Genomic DNA, 12,044 nt, shown 5'->3' on the forward strand with positions numbered 1-12,044 from the left:
TCCCTTCTGTCTTCTCCTCGGCGTCCCCTGCTCTCTGTGACAGCTGGGCCCCTGATCTGCTCCTGCTGGGTTGTCATTTACAATGACATGGGTTTAAAGTCCCCAGGACCATGTGTCATACATTTAAGGTTATGAAACTGTTTTACATTTATCTGAGGGGCCAGATTCTGGCAAAATGCTGCTGCAAGAATTGGTATATTTTTCAGCGGAATGACTGTATCCATGCCAGAAACCCAACGGACCCATTATAAGTCAATGGAAGCTGGCGATGTCCAGCATGCACCATTTTTATTCCTATTCTGGAACAGAATACCAGAATTTCGGCACATTAGGGGGACAAATGGGATAAAATTCATGATAGGCTGCATGAACCGCCTGCCAACTAAATGGACACAACATCCCAGCTAATACAATTCCTCTATTCTTCATGTAAAAAGCTCAGGAAGGAAGCATAAGCTTAAAGGGAACCTGCCATTAACTTTATGTTGATCTCACTGAGGGCAGCATAAAATAGTGACAGAAATGCTGATTTCAGCGGTGTGTCACTCATGAGCTAAAGGTAAGTGGTTGCCGAGGACCAGCATCATAATCATTGCAGCCGAGGCCTTGAAAAGAGTCAAATCTACCTGAGAAGAGTCTTGGTTATTATAATCTCCTGCTCTCTCACCCATCTGCTGATGATTGGCAGTTCTCTCCTAGAGAGATGGAGAAAACTAGGTAGAAGACTGTCAGCCATCAGCAGGTGGGCAGGAGAGCAGGAATTCATGAATAACCAGGACTCTTCTCAGGCGGCCGTGACTCTTTTCCAGGCCCAGTCTGCAATGATTGTGATGTTGGTTCTCAGCAACCACTAACTTTTAACTAATAAATGACAGACCGCTGAAATCAACTCGCCTGTCTACTTTATACTACCGTTAGTATAGGCAGCATAAAGTTGATGACTGGTTCCCTTTAAGTGAGTGGTTGAGCTTTCAGAAGTTCAGAGATGAAGGCTGCAGATCTTCTGATGGATTACAGTGAGGAAGAGAAAGAACAGAGCAGTCAGTGAAGACTTGAAGGCGACAGCGGAATGGGTTTGAAGATCAGTCGGAAAAGCCTTTCTGCTGCGAACACCCCCCAGAACTAGTGGACGTGATGGGCCTCTCCGTGCCTATATGCTATGAATGCTGGTCATTTGATTACCCCTTTTAAGAGCATATTGAGAAAATAGTCTTAACATAAGTGCGACAGCAATTTTCTGTTTCAAATGAATTTTTTGGTGTCCCCTCTGCAGGTTCTGCTGTATGATCTCCGCTCCAACCGGCCACTGATTGTGAAAGATCACCAGTATGGGCTCCCCATCAAATCCATACAGTTCCATGATCCTTTAGAGCTTATTATATCTTCTGACTCCAGAATCATTAAGATGTGGAATAAGGATAATGTAAGTGCACGGTCATATTGACTACAAAGATTCGGGCGAAATCTCCAGCACCAGATATGTATTCTGCTAATGCAGTGACTTTGGCTATAGACCTAAATGTTAAACACTTGGCCTAAGCCTGGTTTCTTAATTCTGACACCGGATTGCAAAAATCTTCAACTCTGTAAAGAGCTGCAGAAATGTGTTGTCTCGGGGGAAATTCAGACTGCAGATTTGTTGTGTAAATTTCTGTGACTTCAAATCCATCCCATAGATGCATGTGGACATACCCATAGTCGCTTACTGATTCCTTTCCCCGGTAATCAGAGCAGCGCCCCCTGTGTCTTCCCAGCAGTCCTAGGTATGTCTCCTAGTCGCAGCAGTGGCTCTTCTTCCACACTCACTGATCATGCATTCTCAAGATGCCATGTGATTGAGATACTGGACGATGACCCTGAATGCTCTTAAAAGGAGTTTTACAACCATTAAAAGTAAAGTTAAAGGTGTTTTAACTGATGATCTAACCAGTATCTGATCTGCGGGGCTCGCAGTGCTTGGTATCGCATCTCAGCCCCATTCCCTTCAATGGGGTTGAGCGGCACCTAGGCCATGTGACTGACGAATGTGATGTCACATGGACTAGGCAAAGCTGAGAGATGGTTGCAGTGCTATTGCGAGCGCCGGTGCCTTCTCAAACTGCTGATCGCCAGGGGTTCTCGTGTTGGACCCCCAGCAATCAGATACTGGTGACCTATCCAGAGTTATAGGTCATCAGTTAAAAAAGAAAAAATCTTGGAAAACCTCTTTAAAATGGTAAAGAAAGATGTACATTTTGTTGGTTGCTGGAAAGAGTAGCAACGCATGCTGCCCTGGTCTTCCCACTTCAAATGCTGCGTGAAAGATGCTTCTGACAGTGCCTCAGATGTGAACATGGCCTTACAGTATTTTGTTTCTGCAATGGTCAAGACAGCATTCCCTCTAGTTATTAACCATCTGTCCCATATATACAACTACTCACAAAAAGTTAGGGATATTTGGCTTGAGGGTGAAATTTCAGGATGAACCTAAAATGCACTTTATCCTTTACAGGAGAATTTAACGTGACCTTCTCTAAACTTTTGAATTCACATGTCCAACTGTTCAATGCTTCAGTACTTTTTGCACAACTTGCTGTTCTCTAACAAGGAGCTTAACAGCAAAATGTGTTTGATCCATGAATCGCCCAACAAATTTCCTGATTCAGTTAGAATTGGTATTTAAACAGTCCTCCTCATCATGCTGTTCACATTTTGACATCATGAGACCAAGAAGACACCTAAGAATTGATCAACAGTACCTCGCCATTGAGATGCTTCAAGCAGGATGTTCTCAGACGGAAGTGGCCACCAAGCTTAGAGTGTCATCAGCAGGTTGCAAGAGAGGGGCTGGAAGAGTAACAAAGGCATAGAAGTGGACGTCCTTTGGCCACATCCTCCACTGATGACCGCTTCATTGTGATCAATGCCCTGCGGAACCGGATGATGAATGCCACACAACTCCAGGCACATTTAAGGGAGGTGAGAGGCAAAGTGTCACGTCACTGTTTACATCAGCGTGTTAGACAACCTGCAAGGGGACCTGACCACACCACCAGGCACAGGTGTCATGGTCTTGCATGGGCCAGGAAGCATCTATGATGGACCAGTAGGCCTCCGTGCTGTTCACTGATGAAAGTCGATGCACACCGAGCAGAAATGATGGCCGCCAGCGATATCGAAGACTTCAAGGAGAGCGCTATGCATCAGCCACAGACGAGCCTTTGGTGGTGGTGGTGGGGTTACAGTGTGGGCAGGTGTGTCTAGTCAATACAGAACTGCCCTACACTGTGTGAATGGTACAATGACAAGCCCATACTTGAATAACATCATTAATCCAGTCATTGTGCCTCTGCCTGAACAACACAGGCCTAATTTCATCTTCATGAACGACAGTGCGCCAGTTCATAGATGTCGCATCATTAGGGAACGGCTACTAGAGACTAGGGTACCTCAAATGGAGTGGCCTGCACTTTCTCCAGACCTGAATCCCATTGAAAACCTATGGGATAGGCTGAGTCGCCATGTAGAGGCTCGAAACTCTGTATCCCAGAACCTCAATGACCTGATGGCCGCCCTTCAAGAAGAGTGGGATGCCATGCCTCAGCAGACAATAAGTTGACTTCTGAACAGCAGGAGACGTCATTGTCAAGCTGTAATTGATGCTCAATGCTACATGACAAGTTATTGAGACATTTTTGTGGGGGTATACCCACCACTGGTGTTGGCTTTTGTTTGAATATTTTTTTTGAGAAGAGGAACCATTGCTGCTTCTACCTAAATATAATATCGCTGTAGCGTGAACTTTTTACGTTTTCCATAAATTTCACCCAAAAGTCAAATATCCCTAACTTTTTGTGAGTACTGTATATTGAATGGACACTTAGAGACAATCGTCTAGTAGAGCAGCCATCTGTACAGGGCATGCATTGCATTCAGTGATGGTCGGCCAGCCCTGTTTTCTAAACCACATCGGTCTGTACCTCAAGCGTCTTTGAGCAGCCTGGGGTGGTTGTAGAAGAGTCGGCTCTGTGCTGTCCTATCCACTTGGTACAGCAGTAAACTAGATATGACCGCAGACTTCCTGGGCGTCAGCCCTAGTTTTATTCTAGCTCCAGCTGGGATTATATAAATGAGGACGTTTTCTGATTGCTTTGTACATTATTGAGCAAGGCAATTATTTTATTTCAGAACCGGCTTAGATCAGTCAGAAAATTCCCATCCTCCTCCATATTTGCACATGCAGATACCACAGTCGCTTAACTGGATCGTATGACCGCATGATGACATTAAGATTTATTATTATTAATTTTTTTTTTTTTTTTCTTTCAGGGTAAAGTTTTTACCTCAGTTGAACCCGAGGCGGATGTGAATGATGTTTGCCTTTATCCTAATTCGGGTGAGAACCTATTTTATATGTGATAGTAGAGTACGTGACCTCTAGGTCCCCACCAGTAACTCGCAGACACCCTGGACCCTCACTCCCCTCTTTCAGTACATAATACTGAGAGGTATCATGTCTGTTGCTTGCAATAAAGGTTCAGGTTTTACATTGTAAGTGCCCACGCTCCCACCCCTGTTTAGGGAAAGCGGGCTGGGCTCCAGGATCAGGTTCTGCTCCTCATCCAGTGGTCATCTTCACTTGCAAAGATCTCGGTAACTTTCAGCACATTAACAGCGTTTTCTGGGCTTTTCTAAAAGTCCGCCAGCCTTTTTACCTGTGGAGGCAAGATGATTTCCTCAAACATTGGTGGCGTATTGCTAGGAAATGCCACCAATGTCAGATAAGTGTGGGTCGGAGAACGGTGCCCCCAAAATGAATGGGAACACACTGCGCATTGGCGGCCTCCCCTCCTTCATATTTATGAAAATTCCGAAATTAGCCAAGCGCTGGCCCCGCTATTTCCAGCAGTCCCATAGAAGTGAATGGAGCGTTGGCTGCACTTGTGTCGTGCACTTTCCATTCTTTTCTATGGGGTGGGGGGGGAGAGATGAGGTTGTCTCAGATTAGACCACCTCTAACTCCATTAGACTGTTATGTTCTGTGACTGATTTGCTTTGCAGTGAACAGCAGAGGGCGCTGTCATATATCGGTCTCTGTGAAGTGTGCCATCATTGGTGTATGGACAAGGCATAAACTATATGGGTTTAATATAATTTCTACTTGTGGTAAGCCAGCAGTGTTAGAAATCCTCACCAGCCATGTTTCTCACAGTTTTGGTAGAACAATGATGTGATGCAGACCTTTCCCATTATCGGGCTGCACCTAGTCTCAGCGCCCGCACAGCACCCAGTAGTATAACATATATTCATGATCTCCCTTATGTGTCCTCAGGAATGCTATTCACTGCTAACGAAACCCCTAAGATGAATGTCTATTATATTCCGGTAAGTTCAGTCCGTCCTGTATATGTGGAGCTATGCAGAAGTAAATGTTTTCCCGGCACCCCTACCGATCAGCTGTATGAAGGGAAGGCGCGCGCAGTGTGTATGTCCCGTCTGTGGCAAATCAGCAGTGAGCAGGCAGAGAGACAGGAGATGTGCACACTGCGCGGTCCTTCCCTTCATACAGCTGATCAGCGTCGGGTTCGGACCCCCGCCGATCTGATATTGATCACCTATCCTGAGGATAGGTCATCAATATTAAAAGCCCGGAGAACCCCTTTAATTGTAGATGTCTATACTTGTTAGGCCCGTTACATATTTTAGAATGAAATCTAATGCCACGTTTTTATCCTGACAAATTGACACTAGCTTCTTATGTCAAGTCTAAAAGGGGTTTTCCAGGATTTTGTCTCTTTTTAATGAAACCCCCCTGTAGCGTGTGTTACCGAATGAAAGAATCCTACTCCCCTCACTGCTTCAGCGCCCTGGCTCCTTTCAGTGATCTTTCGGGTCCCTGATTTCCAGCTGGGGTACGGACATGGTCTTGTGCGCTGCTGCAGCCAATGACTAGCCTCTGTGATGGCGTGGCATGTTGACCCAGCAGTGAAAACAAGCCGAATGGAGCTGTGGGGGGCAGATGAGTGTGATTCTTTCATTAGGTACCACATACCACACTGGCAAGCCGTCAATGTATAATAAAACCTTTAACGTACTTAACGGCCACAGTGAGGCAGATTAACGGTCTAAAGCATTGTGCACATTATTATTTTAGAAAAACATAAAATAACTGTATAGCGCTCTACCCCCCCCCCCCCCCCCCCATGTGCACTTCTTCTCTTTCCTACCACAAGATGAAACTAAATGATGAACGCCCCTGTTGTGCCCAGGTCCTACCATCACAACATACAAACTCGCACAGTATGGCTGGAAGCTGTCCAGACATCAACACCTTTAAAAGGGTATTCCAGTAGATAAAATTCATCCCCTATCCACAGAATAAGGGATAACTATCAGATCAGTGGGGGTCCTACAGATCACAAGAGCGAGTGCCCCATACCCCCTGCTGGCCACCTGCTGCTCCCCTGAAATGACTGGAGCGGCCAGTCGCACATGCGCCCGGCCGCTCCATTCATTGCTATGGGAGTTCCCAGCGGTAGGACCCCCACCGATCTGTTAGTTATCCCCTATCCTGTGGATAGGGGATAACTTTTTTACCTACCGGAATACCCCTTTAAAGCAAATGTGTCACCAAAAATGTTATCTGCCAGTCAAAACCATATAGCAGTACATCTCCTTTTTTCTTATCTGTTTTTATTTTCTGATTGTAAATTTTTTTTTTTTTTATTATTTTCCCTGAACATGGTTTCGGGGGCCTGAAATGTTCTTAACAGCATTTAGAGAATTGCTTTACGGCAGCCCCATGGCCCATAGGCACAATGGGCAGGAGGGGACCTCATTGACTTCTATGGGAGAGTTTTCTAGGCATGCAGAGTGCCGAGGTCAGCAGGGAGTAGATAAGCGTTGGCAATCACCTGTTGGGGGATGTTGGATCCTGTCTTATCTATACACAGAGGTGATATCATTGCAGGCAGGATTAGAATGACAGATAAGCAGATAACTGCAGTAAAGTGATCTGTACAGACCAAGAAAGTGATGCTTATTATTAGGCTTAGTGGCCAGTGCCAAAACTGCAGGATTTTATGTTTCTTGTTTAAATATAGATATTGCCATGGAAAATTAAAAATAACAAACTACAAAAATTTTGAAAAATGGTAAACCTAAAAATGTGATTTAAAAAATAGGTAATGCCTTTAAATACACTGGCGAGCAAAAATACAGTGTAGACGGCAGGCGGTCTTTAGGGAATAAGTGGCAGTTGAGACTCGGGTCAAATCCAATAGATGCAGATCTTTTAGCTGTAGGATTACGGTGCAGTATCCAATTAAGCGGTCTAGGGTCGGCTCTAGACAGACATATGTTGTGTCTGCCTGTCCTCGGAGGTAAGCACCTTGCACACGTCTTCGCAAAGGTAGAATCTGTAGTATTCACATTGGTTTCCGTTCTCGTCTCCTCTCTGCCTACACCACATGCTGCCTATACAGTTGAAATGTAAATCTGTTAGACCTATGGCTAAAATGGAGCATTTCTTTGCCCACGGGAACAGTCCTATTGCAGGAGGATTACATTTCCAAGCCTCTCCTTTAAACGTATCTTCCAGATCTCAAACACGGGACCTGGTACATAGCAGGTAGAAGCACTTCCAGTGCCCATACGCCCTAATACTATTGTTCTTCAAAGACACAGTGTACTGGTATGTAGAGATCTGCCAGGACCTTCTAGCCAGAGGAGCGCGATGAAAAGTAAAAATGTCCCTACTAGGACAAAAAGAAAAATCAAGCTAAATAATGTACACATTTGGAATAACCGTAATAATCCGCACAATATGGTAGACATATTTATGGTGATCGGAGAATGAGAAAAAAAACAAAAAACCGCAGCGTTGAAAGGCTAAAGGGGTATTTGCGTTATAGCAAGTAATTCTAAGGGTACATTCACACGACCGTATGAATGGGTCCGCAGTTTTGCAGAACAGGTGCAGACCCATTCATTTCAATGTAAAAATATCGAGCATGTCCTATTCTTGTCCACAATCGCAGACAAGTATAGGAATTTTCTATATAGTGCCATGCGAAACGCACACAGCCGTCATACTTGTTTTGCGGATCTGCAATTTGCAGACCACAAAACACTTCTGGTCGTGTGAATGTAGCCTTATCCACAGGATAGGGGATAGCTATCAGATTAGTAGGGGTCCTACCTGTATCCCATGGAGTCCCCGCAGCTGTTCGGAAAAGCGGGCCACCGCTCCATTCATTTCTATGGGCGTGCCGAAGATAGCCGTATCTCCATGCCAAGCCACCGTCTGGTTTACTTTTTACAGACTGCTTTTGCTCTTGCACTAAATATATTATTTCTGCGCACCATTTCCTAAATTTGACATAGCCTCACAAAGCTGAAAATTTTAACTTAGACACAAAAACCTCTGCAAATGATGAAATTTCCCCCCCCCCCCCCATATTCTTTATTCACATACACAATCCATAGCAAATAAAAACACGTAAAACTCTGTTAATGACATGAAACATAGTAATGACCGAACAGACTGAGCAGTAATCAGTAGTAATACATGATGAACACAAATAAGCGATGGCAAAGCATAATATCAAGTAAATCAAGGTAAGACCACAGCACTCATCCACTAATGGCGTTTGTGGGTGCACCTCCCAGATTGATTCCTTCCACCACAGAAATCTAGATATATATTGTTCCCATTGAGTTTGAGACGGCACACCAAAAGAGTGGGATTCAAGAGTTCCTTTTTATTCATTCAAGATTCAACACCAGTGGTACATTTCTTACATTTATTACAACGTTTCGGGCCCAATTTTGGTGCCCTTCTTCAAGCTACAAAAAGATAAAGATGCCCCATCAGAATACATAATCATTATACATAATTTACTTAAAGAAAACTTTGAGATACATTTCATTACAAAAATCATGTAAAAAAATAGTTTTTTTTTTATTATTTGAACAAATCATTAACATGATTAACATCTTAGTGAATAGGCTACCATAATCAGACAATGTGGTGCTCTTTTCATCTAGAAATACTATACATAATTTTATTATGATGATATACGTGATTGTGTGACGTAATTCTTCAGCATTATAACATAATTAAACAAAAATGCTAAAAAGAAAGAAAGGGAAAGAAAGAAAGAAAAAGGACCAGACAGGATTATAGTTATAGCCGCAACAGGGTGGATCCGTGGAGGAGAGTGGTCTCTGCATCTGGACGTATTCGAGGACGTCTGTCGCCGTTGGGGCCGCCCGGACGTGGACTTGATGGCGTCCAGGCTCAACATAAGGTTCCCACGTTCCTGGCCCGAGCTCGGGATCCGGAGGCGTACGGGGTGGACGCTCTGGTGTCTCCGTGGCAAGACTTCGCACTCCTCTATATCTTCCCACCACTGCCTCTACTCCCAAAGGTTCTTCGCAGGGTCGCGGCAGAAGGAATCCTGACTATCCTCATCGCCCCCGATTGGCCTCGCCGCGTCTGGTTCTCGGAGGTCACTCGGATGCTGGCGGACGTTCCGTGGCCTCTTCCTCTCAGGGAGGACCTGCTGTCTCAAGGACCTCTCTTCCACCAGAATTTACAACCACTTTGTTTAACGGCATGGCTGTTGAGACCACCATCTTGAAGAAGAGGGGCTTTTCGGACTCTGTTGTGAAGACCATGATCAAAGCTAGGAAACCAGCTTCCTCCCGGATATACTATCGTACCTGGAAGGCCTTTCTCGCCTTTTGCGAGAAGATGGGCGTTTTTCCCTTTCATTTCTCCGTTCCGGTGGTCCTCTCCTTTCTCCAGTCGGGTCTTGACATGGGAATGTCCCTGAGCTCTCTGAAGGGTCAGGTCTCTGCTCTGGCCATTTTCTTTCAGTGCTCTCTGGCTCTGCTAGGTCCGGTGAGGACCTTCCTGCAGGGGGTGGCGCATTCGGTCCCTCCACTGCCCCCTTGTGATCTGAACCTGGTTCTGTCTTCTCTCCAGGCGGCTCCTTTTGAGCCCCTGAGGGACATTTCCCTGAGTTTTCTCACCTGGAAGGTGGTCTTTTTGGTGGCCATCACCTCTATCAGGAGGGTATCGGAGCTGGCCGCCCTTTCCTCTAAAGAGCCCTTTTTGGTCTTCCACAAGGACAAGGTGGTACTGCGCCCTGTCCCTTCCTTTTTTCCCAAGGTGGTCTCCGCTTTCCAGCTTAAAGGGGTTATCCCACTTAGCAGTTTCATACTTACCTGCTGCCACCGCGCGTTCACTTCCTGGATTCTGGCTGGGGGCGGGCTTCATCTTGATTGAAGTCTTCTCCCGGCCGGGCCGCGCGCTGGACTGAACGCGCACGCTGCCGCGCATGCGCAATGTGACTTATTTCTGGCCAGTATAGTACAGAGCCGGCGTGCGCGTTCGCAGCTCTGTACTATTCTGGCCGGGAAGAAGTCACCGTCGCGCATGCGCGGCAGCGTGCGCGTTCAGGACAGCGAGTGGCCCGGCCGGGAGAAAAGAAGTCGTCTTCTGGGCAAGCGCGACTATCTGGATCTTGCGGAAGAGCGGTGGTCGTAACCAGGGGAGACCGAGTCACAACAATAAGGTAAGTGGGGATGAATTTTCTCCTAATCGGTGGGAATTTGTTAATAAAGTATATTTACAAAAATGATCACTGTCAAATCATTAACAGATTTAACAGTGATCATTATGATGGGATAACCCCTTTAATGAGGACATAGTCCTGCCATCCTTTTGCCCCGCCCCGGCGAACCCCAAGGAGCGCGCTCTCCATTCTCTGGATGTTGTCCGTGCGTTACGGGTGTACCTGTCAGTTGCTGCCCCATTTCGCCGCTCGGACTCCCTTTTTGTGGTTCCCGAGGGGCCTCGGAAGAGTATGGCGGTCTCCAAGGTCACTGTGGCTCGGTGGATTCGGTCGACTATTGCCATGGCCTATCGGTCCCAAGGTAGGGTTCCCCCGGCCTCCTGGGCTAGGCGCAATCGAGCCTCTACATCATCACAACTTTGTAAGGCGGCCACCTGGTCGTCCTTACATACCTTTACAAAGTTCTACCAGCTGCACTCTTTGGCGTCGGCTTATGGTGCTCTAGGGCGCAAGGTTGCACGCTGTGGTTCCTGTTTAACCGTTGGACCTTTTCCCTCTGGAGGTGCTGGTCTTCCCACCCCATGGATTGCTGTAGGACGTCCCATGGTCTGTGTCCCCCAATGGAATGGGCGTGAAAAGGAGATTTTTTGTGAAACTCTCCTGTAAAATCTTTTTCTCGTCTTTTCCATTGGGGGACACAGCTCCCACCCATTCTTGTCTGTTGCAGGAGGGGTTGGTTCTATTCTAGTGGGACCTTATGATTAACGGCCCGATGGCGGTGTTCCTTGGTTCTGCTATTTTTTGTTCATATTTGGTTTTTGATCTCCTACTGCTTTTTGCACGCACTGAGGTCCTCCTGTTGGAGCAGGGGGGTATTGCCAGTGGAGGAGGACCTGTTTTTTTTAAATTATTTGCATAGTGTCTCCTAGTAATGGCCTAAGCTATACCCATGGTCTGTGTCCCCCAATGGAAAAGACGAGAAAAAGATTTTACAGGTGAGTTTCACAAAAAATCTCCTTTTTGTCTTACTTTGTGGATCGCGGACCCGTTCAAGCCAATGGGTTGGAGTGCACAAAGCTGGTGCCCATATATTACGGACCCGCCATTTGCAGTTCGCAATACGGCATGGAGCCCTTACAGTCGTGTAAAAGGACCCTTACAAAGCTAGAACCAGCCCTGTACCTCACATGGATCCAGAGATCTCATTCATTGCTCTGCTAGATTTATATCAAGCTGACAGCTCAGGCGGCATGTCTTTTCTGCTGCCGCTCAGGGGGCGTGTTTCAGCTCTCCCTATCACAGCTCAGGAGGCGTGTCTTTTCTGCTGCCGCTGCTAAGGAGGCGTGTCTCTGCTCTCCCGATTACAGCTCAGGGGGGCGTGTCTCTGCTCTCCCGATCACAGCTCAGGAGGCAGTTGAAGGATGAAATTGAGCATGTGCGGCCATCTCAGTGAGCAGGTCAAAGAAATAAGAGAAAAAACTA

At 46.3% G+C, this 12,044-nt stretch overlaps 1 protein-coding gene across 2 annotated transcripts in view; it reads left to right on the plus strand.

The window, feature by feature from the left end:
• Window positions 1-12,044, plus strand: part of NOL10 (nucleolar protein 10) — an 89,377-nt gene that overhangs the window by 19,516 nt on the left and 57,817 nt on the right. For both annotated transcript variants that reach the window (XM_040427466.1, XM_040427467.1), the window contains exons 11-13: window positions 1,274-1,423; window positions 4,309-4,375; window positions 5,312-5,364. In XM_040427466.1, coding sequence (XP_040283400.1) covers window positions 1,274-1,423; window positions 4,309-4,375; window positions 5,312-5,364 — 270 coding nt within the window. The remainder of the gene's footprint in view (window positions 1-1,273; window positions 1,424-4,308; window positions 4,376-5,311; window positions 5,365-12,044) is intronic.

The sequence above is a fragment of the Bufo bufo genome, chromosome 4 (assembly GCF_905171765.1).
Source record: "Bufo bufo chromosome 4, aBufBuf1.1, whole genome shotgun sequence".
Lineage (NCBI taxonomy): Eukaryota > Metazoa > Chordata > Amphibia > Anura > Bufonidae > Bufo > Bufo bufo.